Below are 17,719 nucleotides of genomic sequence, written 5' to 3'. Positions count from 1 at the left end.
TGTGTGTTATTATGCAGATCACTAATTGAGGCTGCTCTCTCAAGGAGATTAGCTGACTGACTTCTAGATTGTCTTTGGACTCTGTGTTAAACTCTTAAAGCAGAGCCCTAAGGGGACAGGGTAGTTTCTCTGCTGTCCACCTGGTAGGCTAGGGGCCTCATTGTCTTGGTGTGAAGTGGAGATCCCTGGGCTACCTGAGAGTGTTGGAATGCAGCATGGTCATCCAGGAATCAAAGACACTGCCCCCCCCCCCCCCCCGTGCTCCAGCTATTGTAAATCATCCAAGACTCAGCAGAGTACTAGGAATGAGAATCAAAAGGGCAAGATAAAAACAGAGTTATGGCATTTAGTACCCTGATAGTTGGTGAAGAACTTGGAGATCTACAGATATTAGGATACACTCATACTTAGGGGCTCCATCTTATAGCAGAAAGAGCCCAGGTAGGAGGTTTGGGAGTCTGCATCAGAATCCCAGCTCTCCTGTGTGTCTGACCCAACATTGTTGAGCTTCAGTGTTCTTACCTTGAATGATTGTATGGGCCGAGAGATGGGGTATGTGAAACTCTTGGTCTTATTGTAGCAAACTCCTCTTTGAGGTCATGTTTATCCTGCATCTGGCACCAGGAGTGTGTTCCTGTGTCACCCCCTGCTCATTCCTGAGTATGGGTGCCCTCCCCCATGTACACTCCTCCCTGTGGACGTTACCTGTCCTCTGCTTCCCCATGGATCACCCATGGTTCTAGCAGATGAAAGCTTGGAGACCTTGAGCGCTGGGAGAGAGATGGCCACTCTCTGCATATATCCTGCTGAGAGCCAGTCCAGGGGTCGGAGGCCTTGTGGACCATGAAGCTCAAGTGATCTCAGCTGTCGCCTTCTTTAAGTAGACTCTGCCCTTATATGACTGCCATTGTGCTGCTGATCTATATAGACCTGAGCCCCAGGATTCCTTACTCCTGGGGGCAGGGTGACGTATGACACAGAGCACTCAACAAGGTCCTCGGAAACCTGAGTCTCTTGTTCTTTCGCTCATGAGCTCTGTGACCATCTTTAAGTGTCTTGCCCTTTCTGGCATCCTCAATTTTCTCTTTTGTAAACCAAGGAAAAATAGGAAAATCTCTATGCAACCTGTATCTAAATGTGCATTACAATTTGTCACTTCTTCCTCTTCCAACTGTTGGCCGGATGAAATACAGCTAATCACGGAGCCCGGAGAAAGACAGGGAAGCCATATGTCAGTGAGACTCAGTGTGGTCTTTCAGTTCTCATCCTGGTGACATAGGGTGTGTGGAGCTCAGCCGACTTTGGAGGGAAATTATCCTTATATTTTGTTACGTAGCCTGACAGAGGATTTTTCACTGAGGACCTACTTATCCCTTGAAAAAGCCTTTCTATTAACTCACCTTCTTTCTGCAGTATCCAACGAGCAGCTTTGGTGGTTCTGGAAAATTACTACAAAGATTTCACCATCTATAACCCGAACCTCCTCACAGCCTCCAAATTCCGAGCAGCCAAGCACATGGCCGGGCTGAAAGTCTACAACGTAGACGGTACGTACCTGGAAACCGTGTCTGGTGTGTGCAGGGGCACGTTGGAGTGATGGTGTAGTTTAAATGTCATGGTGTATTGGATTCTACCTTCTCTTTGTGCTTACCTTGTGTACTTTCTCATTCCAGAACAATTTCTTTCTCTTTTTTTTTTTTTTTGAATGTAGGCAAACATTTGCAGAGGAATGTTGACTATGTGGGAAGTTTATTCATTTGGGGATTTTTATGATTGAAGACAACAGTGGGTGTGTTTCCTGCCTCCTGCTGGGAACCCCATATATTGAAAGCTGTTAGGAAAGGGCAACTTTTGAAAATTCAAAGAAGTTATAAAAAGACTCAGAAAGCTACCCAGATCCATTCAGATTAGAAATTTTGGTGGTTCGGGCACTTGGTGAAATGCTTAGGAGACATTTCTCAGTCCTGGTTAGGAGGTAGATGGCAGGAGGTTGGTGGCCAGGCTGGGGAAGTCCAAGTTGTGTTTCAGGGTGTCAGATGGTAAAGTGCAAGAAACAAGACCCCAGTGTCATTCTTGCAGGGCACCTTAGGTCAGGGTTAGAGCTTTGCAACTCTAGAAGAGGATTATGCTGTCAACAAGTCGATTTATTTATGTCCATTTCTGGTGGCAATATCCTTCCTGCCTTTTCGGGGCAGTGAACAAGGTGAGAGCTTCCTGGTAGATCCTGAAGGTCTGGTAAATTCCACCTGTGATCTAAAAACTTAGGTAGATTCTCCCTAGTGAAATCAACAAGTCACCAGCCAAGTAAGCCACCCATTATTAGAAAGCCTGAAATCTGCCGTGTCTTTCTGATAAGAAGGTCAGCAGTGATAGAACAAGGTGGTTTGAATTAATAGATGGGCCATTTTGCATGTCCTTAAGCATTGGTATTTTCTGTAAACGTGGTGGCTGCCGTGACGTTCCAGCCTAGCTTGTCTTCCTGTGTGTGACCAGTGTCTCATGTCCCTTGACTTTCTTTTTTCTCTGTCTGTCCTTGTTCTCCCATCCCCGCTCATTCTCTCTCATTGTTTGCTGACATGTGATGTCCCAGCTGCCCTTATGGCCAAACTGAAACTTTGTGTAACAGATGGTAAGTGACATCTTCAGCACACTCTGGGTGTTGTTTTTTAGCCCGTGTTTTAAGTGTTGAGCATTCTGAGATCCTTCTCTATTTCCCCTGATCAGATTGGGGTTAGATTTCCTTGATCTCGTTGCCTTGGTCATAGGGAAAGTGGAGCCGGGGTCCTGTTCCCCCTCCTGGGAAGTTACTTGTAGGGACTGTATATGGCTTCTTGGGGGCTGGGTGGACCATGCTGATGGACTGCGGTTCTAGTTATCTGCTGTTTCCCGGCCCCTCGGTGGTAAAGCTCTTCTTCCTCGTCCTTTCCTCAAAGGCCCCAGTAACAATGCCACAGGTCAGTCCCGGGCCATGATCGCTGCGGCCGCTCGGCGCAGGGACTCCAGCCACAACGAACTGTATTACGAAGAGGCTGAGCATGAACGGCGGGTGAAGAAGCGGAGGGCAAGGTATGTGGGCCTCTCCACACCACACCCCTTTGTTGTGGATTTATTTCCTCTTTCTTTTTATGCTACCCAAATGAAGTTTCTATTTACAAACCATCTGCCGGAGCCCTTGGAGTGTACTTGGCTCCTGTGTTTCCCAGACTTTATAGCCAGCACCAGGAGGGCTTGTGAACACAGGTCACGGGGTCAGGGCATCACTATGCACTCAGTAGGTCTGGGATGAGGCCCGGAAATCTGCATTTCTAACAGATTTCCAGGTGATGCCTGGCCTGCCTTGAAGTGGTCCTGCTCTATGCCCTCAATCCTTGCTGGCTTTCCAGATCTGCTTCTGTTGACTGTAGGGGACAAAGGTGATGGCCCTCATGTGTGGTGTGCCTCTTCCTTCCCTTTTCCCGTGGCTACAGGGTGGGTGGCTGGATGAAAGGGACAAAACTCTGGTACTTTGAAAGCTGCTTCTGCACAACAGCTACCTCTCGGTGTGTGCTGATGTCTTTTCAGCCAGCCTTTGAGGGGCTTTACAACTCTTTTTATCTACACCTTCATCATAGAGATGGAAAAATGGATCAAAGTAAGTTTCCCAAGCTCCATCGGTAGCAAAATTGAGAACAGAGTTCATATCCCAGGCCCAGTGCCTGCCTCCCACATCTAATTTTTTGCTGTTAACTTTCTTTTTTCTCCCTCTCCCTCAACCCTCTGGAGAACAGCTAGGGGTGCAAGCTGTGTGACCGAGCCTGGCCGAGTTGGTGGTGGCCAGGCTCCTGTAGGTTGGACAGGTGGCCCTCCCAGGTCCTGGGGGACGGTTCTGAAGCCTGCAATGGGTGCTGCCCTGATGACTGTGTCCCATCACTTTTCAGACTGGTGGTGGCAGTGGAAGAGGCCTTCATCCACATCCAGCGTCTCCAGGCTGAGGAGCAGCAGAAAGCCCCAGGGGAGGTGATGGACCCTCGGGAGGCGGCGCAGGCCATCTTCCCCTCCATGGCCAGGGCGCTGCAGAAGTATCTGCGCACCACTCGGCAGCAGCACTACCACAGCATGGAGAGCATCCTGCAGCACCTGGCCTTCTGCATCACCAACAGCATGACGCCCAAGGTGCGCTCCTCGGCCAGCCCAGTTCATCACCAGACATGACCAGTCGGGATTCAGGGTGTTATTAGTTTGAGTATCCCTTATCTAAAATGCTTGGAACCAGAAATGTTTCACATCTGGGCTCCCCTCACCCAAATTTTGGGACATTCACATGAGCCTAATCAGATATCTTGGGCATAAGATCCAAGTCTAACTAGGAAAGTCATTTATGCTTTATAAACACCTTATACACATAGCTTGGAGGTGATTTTATGTAGAATTTTAAATTATTTTGTGCATGAAGCAGAGTTTCTGGACATTGGCCGTCAGGCTGTGGCATCATGACAGTGCTCAGAAAGTTTTGGGTTTTGGACCATTTTAGGTTTTGAATCTTTGGATTAGAGATGCTTAGCCTAATCCAGGTGGTAAAAGGGATGACAAAATGAAAACCTTCTCTAAAACACCAAGGAATAAGAATTAGTGATTCTTATTCATTGTCTATTACCTTAGTACCATTGTTTTCTAAATCTGCCTTTCAAAGTCCTCTACCTTCTAGGAGAGGAAAGAATTTCTACCTAGAAATAGGAGAGATTGGTGGTCAGGGCTGCTCTGTGGGTGCTGGAGCTGAATTGACTTATTCTAACCTGGCTCCTCCTCCTCCAACTAGCTGTGCAGCCTTGGGCAAATACCACATGTCTCTGTGTCTCAGTTTTCTAACCTGAAAACTGGCGATAATAGTAATGCCTACCTCACTTGGTCACTATGAGAGATGAAAGAGTTAATTTATATGAAGTGCTTAAAATAGCACCTGTCATGATAAGGACGATGAAATAGCCATTGCTGTTGATCAAAATCATGCCATCACTTTGTTGGGAGTTTTCTATATTGTAGAATTCATTTTCCTGAATGGTCTTTTGGATTATGAATCAATACACTTTTAGGGATATTAAAGAACATCCATATAATACTAGAGAGTTGTGGCCAAGGAGGCAAAGTAGAGTCAGAGTAGCATATGCCATCTCTTTAGACAGTGGTGGATTCAAATTCTGGTCCCACCTACCACATTGGTTTGTGGCTGTGCACAAGTTATTCTACACTTGTGGCTTGTTTTATAAAACAGGGATAATATCTATACCTCATTGGATTGTTAAGAATGATATCAAGTATGGTGATATGTAAATGTAGATCACATGGTACAAGTGAATGAGCTTGGCATCGTGCATATGTAACATTTGGAAGCTATTTATATAGGAGCATATTGTACCATATGAGGATCCTGCTGGTCCTATTTATCTGCCCTACAGCCTGTAGGAAAGAAATACTGAAATATTCAGTAAGAAATAAGGTTTTCTGTATGAGACTCACTAATCCCTTTCCTAGGAAAGATATTCAGCACAATCTGATAAGCGATCAGCTCTCCATATCTGTGAGTTCCACACCTATAAATTCCATATACATGAAAAATACTCAGGAAAAAGAATTGCATCTTTACGTGCACACAGTTTTTTTTTTCTTATCATCATTCCCAGAACAATACAGAATAACAACTATCTGAATAGCACTTACATTGTATTAGATATTGTAAGTAATCTAGTGGTAAATTCAAAGAATAAAGAACTTAGGAGGGTGTGTGACTTATATACAAATACTACTTACTTTTATGAGGGACTTGAGCTTACTCTGATTTTGGTATCTGAAGAGGAACTGGGACTGGAACCTGTCCTTCTGTGGATACGCAGGGATGATTATATACAAGAATATACATGAAGTTTTTATTCATTTATTTATTTTGCAAAATAACCTGTCATAACTCAAAACTGGAAATAATTTAAAAACAGAACAGTGGTTGACAAATTATGGCATATTACCTGTTGAAATGTGGGGGAAAATTTTTGTTAAGAGTATTAAGTTACAAAAAGCAGAATGCAATAATAAAGTACCTACACTGGTTACAAATGAAGAAAATTAAGTCTGCAGTGTACAGAGCCTTGGCTTGTATCCTGTAGAACAAACAGTTTTTCTCCCTTTTTCAAGATTTTTTTAGTTTCCTGTTTGCTTCCTGTTTCGTTTAAAATGCCTACACTTCTCTGAGTTAAAAATAATAGGTATTTTTAGCATAAAAATCCAAATACTAAGGAAACGTCTAATAGAATAATTGCCATTTTCATCCCCCACCTCCAACAGTTCTTTCTGTTAAGTTGGTGTGTATTCATTCAGGTATAGGTGTGTGTGTGTGTGTGTGTGTGTGTGTGCGCGCGCACCCAAAATTGAAAATCAGAAATGGAATCATACTCCATGTATATATTTTGGAAACCTGCTTTTTTCATGTAAAGCTCTATGGTTTTTTCTTCCCAGATACCATGATTTGTTTAACTTATTGCCTATTGATGCACATTTGGATTAAGAGGTTCATTATTCAAAGCCAGAGGCTGCCTGTTCTTGTGAGTCACATTGTATAGGATGGAGCTCCACCCTTTCTGGACATACCACTGTGGCTGCTTTTGCTCTATCAGCGGAGAAGTTAGGATAGAGTGTTGCTGGAAAAGCTGCAACTGTTGGCATTTGTAGAGAAGTCTCTCCACCCCTGGCCTAATGGGCTGAAGTGAGAGACTTTTTTTACATATGTATCTCTGTCAGTATTTCATATCTGAAGGATAAATTTCTAGTAGAGAAACAGCAGGATCAAAGTTACAGATTCTGCCAAATTATGTTCGCAGGGGGGGGTCCTGCATTTGCCTTTGGCATCTGTGAATTTGTATTTTCCCACATTCTTGGCAGAATGAGCCATTATCATGCTTTTTAATCATTGACCGTCTGAGAGGAGGAAATGTTTTATTATTATAGATTTATTTAGTTATTAATGTGATAGCAAAATTTTCATATTATTTTCCATCAGTGATAATTCTTCTATAGGTTATTAGCATCATTTCTCTAATTATGAGTCATTTCTTTTTCTTATGATTCATAAGAGCTACTTTTATATTAGAAGTGAGAAAGTAAGCTGAACCCCTACTTTCTGCCTTAGAAAAGATGCCGCACCACAGATCAGAAATAATATACCTGGCAGTAGCAGAAAGGTATGGATGGAAGGGGAAACTACTTAAAAACTGTCCTTGATCTCTATTTAAGACGAGATGGATAGATCCCAGCATTTTTCTATATGTATTTCTGCCTACTTCTTAGTTTCTTCTCACAGATTAATCAGTGTATGCATTTGATTTCATATATATGCTATGGCGCTCCTAGTCTATGCCACACACATTGGAAATTCAAATGTGAAAAAAAAAAAAAAAAGAAAGGGAAGGAAACAGGTCCTGCTCTCCCATACAGTGAAGTCTACTGTGGGGAGGAGACAAGCAAGTCATCAATAATTGTCCAGAAAATAAATGCCACATGGGACCATGCCAGTGATTATAGGAGCTTTGAGAAGGGCATGTGAATCCATTTGAGAGATTCAGAGACATGGTTTGAGAAGATTTGGAGGACAGGGAAGAATTTGCTGGAAACAACAGTGTTTAGCAGGAGGAATAATACTTAGGAAGATGGAGTTCAGCCAGAATACTCCAGGGAGTTAGGTATCGTGGAGCAAGAGCCCACGAGAGGGAAGGGGAACATTGGCGGGCTAAGTAGGCACTCAGTTCAACGTGCAGTAACCAGTGTTCACAGTGATGGAGCTCAATGCACGCCAGGCAGGGCTCTGAGTACTTTCTGAGAACTAACCCTCCCCTCTTCCTGGAAGCCCTGTTATGTCTCCCTAAGGAGAAGGGAAATATCTGGAGCAAGGTCATGCTATCAGTAAGTCATAAAACACACACTTTGGTCCATGCTAGAATGTTGATCTGCTTTTTCAGTATACTATTCATATTTATCGAGTACTTCTCTGAGCCTGCTGTTTGCCCTGACCCTAAGGCATGCTTGGTTTAGTTACAAGAGGTAGAGGAGTATAAGCAGTGAGGTCCAGCCCTTGGAGTCACAACGACTTCCAAGTAACCGTGGCTGCCAGCCACCCCACATTCCCACGTCTGTGGGAACCACCACCTCACCTTCTGGTTGGAGATTGGCACAGGGGAATGAGGAAGTCCAAGAAGTCTCCCCTACTCAGTAATGACTCAACTGGGAGGATCTGGTGGGAATTTGCTGTGGCCAGAAAAGCACCGCTCTGAGGTCTTGTCGAACTTGGAAAACATATTCCTAGGTGTGCAGAGGGCTGCTGGCAGGACTCCCCTCGGATTATATTTCCTCCATAACCATCTTTCTCTCCTTTCAGGCCTTCTTAGAACGATACCTCAGCGCAGGACCCACCTTGCAGTATGACAAGGAGCGTTGGCTGTCTACGCAGTGGAGACTGATTAGTGACGAGGCGGTGACGAACGGGTTACGGGATGGAATCGTTTTCGTCCTTAAATGCTTGGACTTCAGCCTCGTAGTCAATGTGAAGAAAATTCCATTCATCGTCCTCTCCGAAGAGTTCATAGACCCCAAATCTCACAAATTCGTTCTTCGCCTACAATCTGAGACATCAGTTTAAAAGTCCTATATTTGTGTCCTTATATAAAAAGAAGAATATATAGAGAGATATATATGTCCAGAGGGGTGTCTTTTTTTTTAAAAAAAAAAAAAAAGAAGTTTTTTTATTCTTCATTGATGACTGAAACTGGCAGATGATAGACCAGTATCCTTTGACCATCTGCACTTTATTCGTAAGGAAGCAGGGGATAGCCATCCTGACAAAAAGTGACTGGTGGCCCCTGACTTTCATAGAGGGGACTTCTCAAAAAGCCGTTCTCTGGAGTCTGCGACGGCTGTAAACCAAAGCGGAGCTGCTGCGTCCTCGGGAGCCTCGCCTTACAACTAGTCCCTGCCTCTCGTCCAGATCCAGGACCACATCCCCCGTTGCTTCTGGTCAACCTCTTCCTGGATTCTAGGGGACCCATCTGATTCTGTTTCACCAGACACTGCACATCCGTGTGGGAATCACGGGCAGTTTCAGAGACTCCTAGCCTTCATCTTTGTTCTTTGTTGCCTTAGATGCCTCCACACACACACACACACACACACACACACACACACACAAAATGTGCACTATCAGGTTACAGCTATTAAGTGATTTACTTTTTGTTTTTTCAAAGAGAAAACATTCCTGCTCTGTTTCTGATCCCATTCCTCTGCTCGTTCAACCAGGGAGCCCTTTCCTGTCCCTGGGATCACCCAGCTGGACTTCACTCTATCCCACCCTCTGTAGCATACATACATACCATGGCCCTACCTGAAGGGCAACCCTGGCTAGGCAAGCTCAGCTCTCCAAAGATCTCCACGTGTGCCCACAGGCTCTTTGTTTCCACAGGGAAGAATGGCCTACCAGGTAGAACCCAGTAGGGCGGACCTACTGGCACGCCCTCCTAGGCTGCAGCAGGAGCTGCACTCCACCCTACCCTGTCCTTCTCCCCACAGATCCATACCAACCAGGGGAGACTAACATTGTGACTCTGGGGTGGGCAGGTGCCATTTGAAGCCATCTGATTTCCTAGGGCAATAAGTTCTCATGCAACTCAACCTGCCTTGCCAACGGGGACCAAACAATGCCGTTCACACCGGCAACTATTGCTGGCCAGTCCCTGTGTTTTCTGACCACAGTCACTGTGCAACTTATCACCTCAGCCACTTGCTTGGGGGCTTGCTTGGTTCCTGATATATCAATTGTTCAATTGTTGGTCAGGTGGAGAGAGGAAAAGTGGAGGAGGCTACAGAGTGTGGGGCAAGGAGATTAGGGAGCCAATCTTCTAGTTCAAAATGGTTCTTCTGTGATCTGTTTCTTACAGGCAGCTGGCTTCCGAGGGCTCTCCCCAAGCTGCACAAACTGTGGGCAGGGGATCTGTCTTGGGCAAAATCCTGCTGCAGGGGAGTGCCTTCAGGAGCCACATCTAGATACCTTTCAGTGGTTTGTGCTTCTGTTTACCCTCCTTTATCTGCAGCAAACCTATTAAAAGTAATCATTCTTCCCTTTCCCCAATATTTAGGGTGACCAGTTATCTCGTCTCAGTGGAGGATGGCAGCGTTAAAATGTCTGTTGTTCAGTGTGTCTGCGTACGCACTTGCCATTCCATGCATTCGCCAAGCGGCATGGTATTTTGTGGGTCCTTTTAAAAATTAAAATTGGCTTTGGATATCTGTAACTACAACTGTACCTGAAAAAGTTAACATTGTTCTTGATTCAACAGCCTTCAGCTCAAAAAGATGGGCTGGAGAAGAAAGGAGGAGAAAGCCGTGGGCGAGGCGTGGAGCCAGGATGTACGATTCAACAGCGTGGTTCTGTTTATGAAAAACACATACCATGTAACCATGGTGCTTTTTGTTCTCCGTTTTTGCCTCTGGGTCCCTTCAAACTGGAAGTTCCTTATGATGTCTTTCTCAGGAAATATTTCTTAGGTAGGATAAGAGAGGGTGAATATATGTGAGATTTGGGCCACGTAAAGAGAACATCTCAGACCAGCCGCTGTGCCATTAATACGGTGCAGTTGAGAAGTGCTGTGAACGTGTGTATCTAGAGTCAGTAATGATACTGTTCATTAGGATTTTAAAATACTGGGCTTCCAACCATATCTTGAATTACCAGTCTGGAAGGAGTTAATTTGGATTCATTCACTTTGGCATGTACATTCCCAGCAGGGTGAAGAAAGGTTTAAATTAAGGAATTTATTTTCTCTCTCCTCCTCTCCCCATTGTCTCCCTCTTCCACTCTTTGTACAGGAGAACATCAGACTTTCTGAAATTATTGTTTCTGTTTTAAATTGAATATCGATTTTTTTTTACACAAACTTTGTATTGAGTCCTTCTTGAAAGAGTAACAAAATCAAATACAGGATCCTTATAAAGCCTTGGTACTTTCAACATCTTAATAGCTAGAGTTACTGGTGCATTGGGAACTATGTAGATGGCATTAAAAAATGTAAGGTTGCAGAAAGCTGCATCGCACAATTGAACACAATAAATTTTTATTTCAGTTCTTGGAAACAGCGGGCTGTTCTTTCTAATGGGGCAAAACGGTGCCCCAAGGCTAGTAGAGTGTATGTTCCTATGAGAGGAGATAGGATTTCATTTACCTTAAATGTTTATAGATTTTCTATAACTTTCAACCTAAGTTATTAAAATCTAACATTAAATGTGAAAGAAGAACTTAATGAGGAGTATAGGTCTCAGATTGCTGGCTTCCCTGGTGAAGTTTTAACCAATAGGGAACTTTTGGTGATAATAAGTATGTACTTTCAAAAAAATATGACAGTTTTTAATAGTCCATGTATTCAATGTTAGATTTTGTAAAAGCCTGCCTTCTGGGAGTTGGAAAAGAGAAAGTTGGATAGTTATCCATTCTTTGTACTATCATGTACTATTAAATCAAAATGCATCATCATTTTGCTGAAGTTCATAAAGTAAGCCGTAGAGAAAATGCTTGACCACCCATTTGGGGCTGAACTATTATTATCTGCCTTTCTTCCTCTGTCCTCTTGAAATCTACAAAGATGACCAGTTCTTAATAGCACAAGGTGAGAGCCAGGTGGCCCTGGTGTGTTGGCTGCATCGCTGTTCATTGCTGGGAGCTAGGGACTCCCTTTTCGAGACCAGCCTTGTAGCATGTGTTGGAGAGGAATGAGGTGCTCACCCTGTTCCTTCTGGGGGCAGTCAGTGGTGGTGGCCTGTTTTCTTTTTTGCCTGTCATCTTCTCAAGTGCACATATTTACACAGTTTGTAGCTTTGGTATCCCACTAGCACCTTGGATGATAGGAATTGATTGCCTGCTTCCCCTCACCACCACCCTGTGGACTGAGTGAATGTTCCAGACACACAGTGAAACCAGCAAAGTCAAGCCCTTGGTTTACCCTTTTCCACCCGATCTCTGCTGTGAAAGGCCCCTACATGGTGTGTGTGTATATATATATATGTATGTGTGTGTGTGTGTATACACAAGGTGTGTATGTATACACACACACACACATGTGGATGTTTTTTTCCCCATAGATGTGAGCATTTCTCTGCATAACAGGCAGATGGCATGTGTGTGTACATAGCCATCTTAACTTCCGTCTTACCTGTAGCAGGTGGGTGTATGTCTCAGCGGATACTTGTGAATGTGTGTATGGCTGGGTGCCTGAGGGTGTTTGTGTTGCTACAGATGCCCTATATGAGAGATTTCCTAGCAGCTAGATTCTTGCATTGGGATCCTATAACCTGAAAATGGCAAGAAACAAAGAAAGGTCAAGCTCTAAGAGAAATACTACTCAAATTTCACTACCCTGGAAGCCTTACTATCTATTTCTTAATATAACTTACCAAAAGAAAGAAAGAAAAAAATAACCAGTGATTGGTCACTAACAGTAGCACAGAAATATTAGTATATTTATTTAAATCAGCCTGCAGCAGAGACCCTGCTAGAATAAAGTGATATTAAGTATTTCTGAGTAGTGTTTTTGCTTTATGGATCTTGTTACATACAGAGAATAAATCACTACTGTGAATTTACGACTATGTCACCATGTCATATTCCATTATAAATAAAATGTGGATTGTTCTTGAGCCCCTAGTGCAGTTCTTGAATGGTTAGATCCTCCATCAGAACCACTATTCTTAGCTTTAATCACACGGATGCCCAGAATATTAGATTTTGGGTCACTTTTTGACAAAATGTGTGTTGGTCACAGAAGAAAAGGAAGCACACTGACACATATTTATCGGGTATTGTATATCAGATCCTGCTCTGCACAGCCTTGCAATCCCCACATTCTTTTGAGATAAGAATTACTCAGTTTTGCAGGTGAGAGAAAAGGAAGGTCAGACAGGAAGGGACTTGCCCAAGGACCCATGGCCAGTAGGTGGAATTTCAAAGAGGTGTTTGATACCAGTCCCTCTCTGTCCACTATACCCCAAAGCATGACCCAAGTGGCTTGGCATTTCTGAATGTGGAGGAGGGACCTAGAGACATACCTTGCATCAGAACCTGCAGTGGGGCATTGCTTGGGAGCCAGGATCACTTCTTTCAACTTGGGGTTTGCACTATATAGTCCCTTCGATTTTCTCCCTTAGGCCGGAAGGTTTCCTGGGGTAGTCCATGGAAAGAACTCAAAAAGGCCCCTTCTTGCTGGAGAGCCTGCCAGACAGCCAGTGTTGCAGCTGCTGCCAGACACAAGAGTGCTGTTGGTCCCAGCAGCCACCTGGAGTTTTGCCTCCCCACCTTCCTCCCCTCCCTGCTGGCTTGGGCAGAATCCATCTGGGCCTTGGGTGCAGAATGGGCATCTGGGCCTTCGGTGCACCTGGCCTGGCCTCTTGGTGCAAGGACACCATTATGCTCAGCCCTGGTGGGAGAGAGGCTGTCTGCAGGGCAGCCTGGGAGGTCTGGAGTCTGGGGAACTTGGCACGGCTCCTTGACGTGAGTGTTCTCAGCAAGCAATTTGCATCCCACTAACTTCCCCACACCTGCCCTCAGGACTTGACAAAACAGATAGAAAATAGGGCTTGGGTGGGGAACTATTTTTAAGTTTTGGATTCAGTTGTGCATCAACCATTTTCTGCCCAACTGCTTGTTTCAGTGGGAGGCAGGAGAGGGAGGGTGGCATGCTCATCCCTCAGGGTCGCTTCTCCTACAGAATGAAGATGAGCTTTCAAAGGGTGGGTAAGAAATGTAAAACTACTGAATAAAATTAGACTTTAAGACTCTCTGAGTCCTTTTGGTTAGGTCCTGTCCTGTTTCTTCTTAGGTAACCCAGTTTGTTTCACCTGTGAAATAAATCTCTTTAATGCATTGCTAGAGTCTCCCCAAGATTCCTAAAGCCAGAAGCAGCACAGAAGAGTTTGCTTTCAATGTGACACGACCAGCCTACCAGTTATGTCTCCCTCAGAAACATCAGTGTTTTTAATCTTAGAATAAAAGACTTTTCTCTTATGCCCCGGGGACAAATGCAACAAGCCCCCAAGCTGTTATCTGAACTGTGTCTTAGGTACTTCTTTTGGCACTGGATTTGGATATGGACCACAATATTTGAATGTACAACCGCCTGGACTTACATGTGTTTCTATTTATCTGAAATTTCACTTGTGGCCAGGAGCTTTCATTTGTGAAGTTGCTCATCCTTTAGGAGTTTTTAAACCCAAGAAGTCTAGGAAAGATTCATCCGAGAGGGCAAGGAACTATTGCTCAGGGAATTAGTTATGGGACCTGGGCATCTGATCTGCAGGTGACAAGTCTAGTTCAACTTATTGTGGGAGAATTAGATAGATGCGCATTCATCACTGTTCTAGGGACCAGGAAGAAAGAGGTGGCCCTTGCTTTCGTGTGCAAGTGCCCCTCAGTTCCAGAAATACGGAAATATTCAGACATACACAGAAAATTGAAGTATTATATCTTAGTATTTAGGTACTAAGTGCTTAGTACTAAGTACTTAGTATTATGTCAGTACTAGTACTTATGTGTTAATACTTAGGGGGAACATAAGAAAAACTAAACTTTAATGATAATTCCTTATTTTATGATGAATTTACTCTGGGACCCCTAAATTTTGACATGTTTAACCAGATTTTATTTCTAAGCTGTCATTTATATATACAACTATTGCATAGAGGGCAGAACACCAGCAGGGAAGATGTAGGAAATATACTGACTCCCCAGGGTAGTTGATTCACTTTGTGGTTGTCACATCCTGGACAACGGTGCTAATGAGAGGCCCAGAGAGGCCTGGGCCAGGGATTATTTGAGAAGAGATTAATTGACAATTGCTTTTGTTAGCAGGACTCCACATTTCTGAATTTCTACTCCAGCATCAACCAGAAAGTTCAGTGATAAAATCATTCTATCTATTTCTGATGGAGTCAATTGCAAAAAATGTGGTCAGTGACCTTTTATGTTCTTTCCAATTAGTTCTGTACTTTGTAACTAGGAGGGACAGTTTTGCAAACTGGCTTTGCTGAAGGTTGCTGAGGGCCATTGCCAAGTAGGAATGACGCATCGAAATTTCCTTGCCAGCGTACCCCATGTTAAATGGACTTGCCTTGGAAATTCGCTGTGACATTGCATGTGTGTTTGAGAAAGGTGACCCTGCTCAAGGACGAGGGTGGATCCAGGATTAGGGTGTTTCCTGCAGGTTTGAGGAAGTATCCCGCTCCTTGGGTTTAGGGCGTTCCCGGTTTAAGACAAGTTTAAGGCGTTCCCAGTTTAAGACAATATGGGTTTTAGGGAAGTTCGAGGTTGAAGATTATTGCCGGGAATAGGGCGTTCCTGCTGCCTGAGTTCCCGTTGAGTTCTCGTGAGATTCAGAAAGTATTTGGAAAAAAGCCTCGTGGAGTAGGTGAATTGGGCGGCAGCAGAACTGGGATTTCCCCAGAACGTGTGTGTGTGGAGGCCGGTGTGAGTTCGGGAATAAAGAATTGCTGTTTGAATCTACAAAGCTGTGAGTGGCTCGTGATCTTGTGCCCAGCCAAGACTGCAGCATTTGGTGGCCCCTACGGGGAGCGTCTGAAACTTGGAGGTAAGTGAAATTGCTCGCCCCTGAGGGAAGGCGAGAGAATGGGTGACCATTTCAAAAAACAATGTGTTCTTGTTTTGATTTATTTTGTTTTTATTTCAAGCTGCCTATCCCTAGAAATTTCTCAGGCAAACTGGGAAAAATGGTTGGCTCAAGGTTTGAAGTTTGTCAGCCCCAAGGAAGAGAAAATTGATACAACGAATTTCCAAGGCAAGTCCATTTAACATGGGGTATGCTGGCAAGGAAATTTCGATGCGTCATTCCTACTTGGCAATGGCCCTCAGCAGAAGGTCACTGGTCACTATATGTATAAGACAGCCTGAGTGTGAGCTGCTGCATTAACTGGGTGGTTGGCTCTATTGGGGCATTCCTAAATGTGCAAATGAATGAATTAGACACCAGCAATCATCTATGCAAGTCCATTTACATCTCCAAGTTTATGCTACGAAGCCTCTTCTCATTGTGATGTTAGTAGCAGTGTTAGCATCTGTCATGGTCACGGTATAGCTGGTATCCAAGTTACTTTGTTCCCTTTTGGGTCCTCCAGTGATAGCCCTCCCCCATCTCAATTAACTATAAAACATTTTACACGTTACATTTTTTATTCTGTAAACATGGAAAATAAACTGAAATCCCAAATTGTATATTGTTTCTTTCTTTTGTGTGATTATTTCAATCTAAAAAGTTTTTTTTTTGTAAGGGAACATTTTCACTCTTGCATAAATTTGATTTCCTCTTAAAGACAACCATTTTAGTCAGCATTTTTCGCTGCTGTGACCAAAGAACCTGAGCAGAACAATTGTAGAGGAGGAAAAGTTTATTTAAGGGCTCACAGTTTCAGAGGTTTCAGTCCATAGACAATTGGCTCCATTCCTTGGGGCTTGAGGTGAGGCTGAACCTCATGGTGGAAGAGTCTGGCAAAGGGAAGCAGCTCACATGATGGTCAGGCAGCAGAGAGAGAGAGACTCCACTAATCAAATACAAAATATGCACCCCAAAGGTGTGCCCTCAAGGACCCAACTCCTCCAGCCACACCCTACCTGCCTCCAGTCACCACTCAGTTAATCCCATTAGATAATTAATTCACTGATTGGGTTCAGGCTTTCCTAACCCAACCATTTCTCCTCTAAACCTTCTTGCCATCGTCTCACACATGAGCTTTTGGGGGACACCTCACATCCAAACCAAAACAACAACCTGTCATGTTTTCATGAAAACCAAGACAGTTTAATAGATTTGGAAAGTAGAATTACTATTGTAGCAAAAACTACTGGTTGCTTTTTATGATCATTTTATGGTGAAGAAAATGTTTTGAATGAATGGATAACTAAAAATGGAAACCTTAGGCCCTAAAACTTGGAGATGAAGCAGGCCTTTTGATTTTTGAGTAAATCAACTGAAAAAGATACTGAGTCAATTAAAGAGGAAAAGTGCCAGACCCTGGATTGGGGTGAGGGGTGAGTACTGGATTGTTTTTGTGAGTGGCTTGCTTGGCAATTCAATTTAAATTACTTATTTTAGGTAGGTCTGTTTAAAGAGAACTTGATTATTTGACAAAGAAATGTTGATAATTACCTACTGCTAAACTCAGATATCCTTTACCTACATGGAATGTTGATAGTACACGATTATATTCTTATCAGTTGCATGGTCAAAGATCAAAGAAAGCCACTGACTTGAAGATATTCATTGTGCAGATTATCGATAAGCTTTTTCTTTGGGCCATCGGCCAAGATGTGCACAGTTCATAACTGTGCATGCAAACCCTGCTAGAGAAAAGACTGAAGCCGTATGCAGATAGAAACCAAAGGCTCTTCTTTTCATTCATTACCCATGACGTAGTTATAGAATTTGGAGGCGTTTTAAGAATCTCAGATGACACACCATCAGATCATGGAAGTGGAGTGAGGGATATTGGGATGGCACCAGGTACAGCAAGAGCCAGAGAAAACCCCCCAGTAGGAGAGTGTGCATGGGTAGGATCCCTGCTGTAGGAGACATGAGGCGATTCTCCATTGGTCTTCCTGAAAGTATTCTCTAATCACACAGGCTCACATATGGGCATGGACAATCCAAAATCATCA

At 43.8% G+C, this 17,719-nt stretch overlaps 1 protein-coding gene across 4 annotated transcripts in view; it reads left to right on the top strand.

Moving 5' to 3' along the window:
* VANGL1 (VANGL planar cell polarity protein 1) overlaps positions 1 to 15,326 on the top strand; it is a 59,289-nt gene extending 43,963 nt beyond the window's left edge. For 3 of the 4 annotated variants that reach the window (XM_081307628.1, XM_081307630.1, XM_081307629.1), the window contains exons 5-9: positions 1,414 to 1,547; positions 2,591 to 2,629; positions 2,934 to 3,066; positions 3,918 to 4,152; positions 8,396 to 15,326. In XM_081307628.1, the coding sequence (XP_081163754.1) occupies positions 1,414 to 1,547; positions 2,591 to 2,629; positions 2,934 to 3,066; positions 3,918 to 4,152; positions 8,396 to 8,656 (802 nt within the window). In that variant the 3' untranslated portion in view covers positions 8,657 to 15,326. The remainder of the gene's footprint in view (positions 1 to 1,413; positions 1,548 to 2,590; positions 2,630 to 2,933; positions 3,067 to 3,917; positions 4,153 to 8,395) is intronic. The other variant, XM_081307631.1, reaches the window with a different exon arrangement.
* Positions 15,327 to 17,719: the final 2,393 nt, after the last annotated feature.

The sequence above is a fragment of the Spermophilus citellus genome (assembly GCF_964194105.1).
Source record: "Spermophilus citellus genome assembly, chromosome: 9".
Classification (NCBI taxonomy): domain Eukaryota; kingdom Metazoa; phylum Chordata; class Mammalia; order Rodentia; family Sciuridae; genus Spermophilus; species Spermophilus citellus.
Note: the sequence above shows the minus strand (reverse complement) of the source record. Positions and strands in the feature narration are given on the sequence as shown.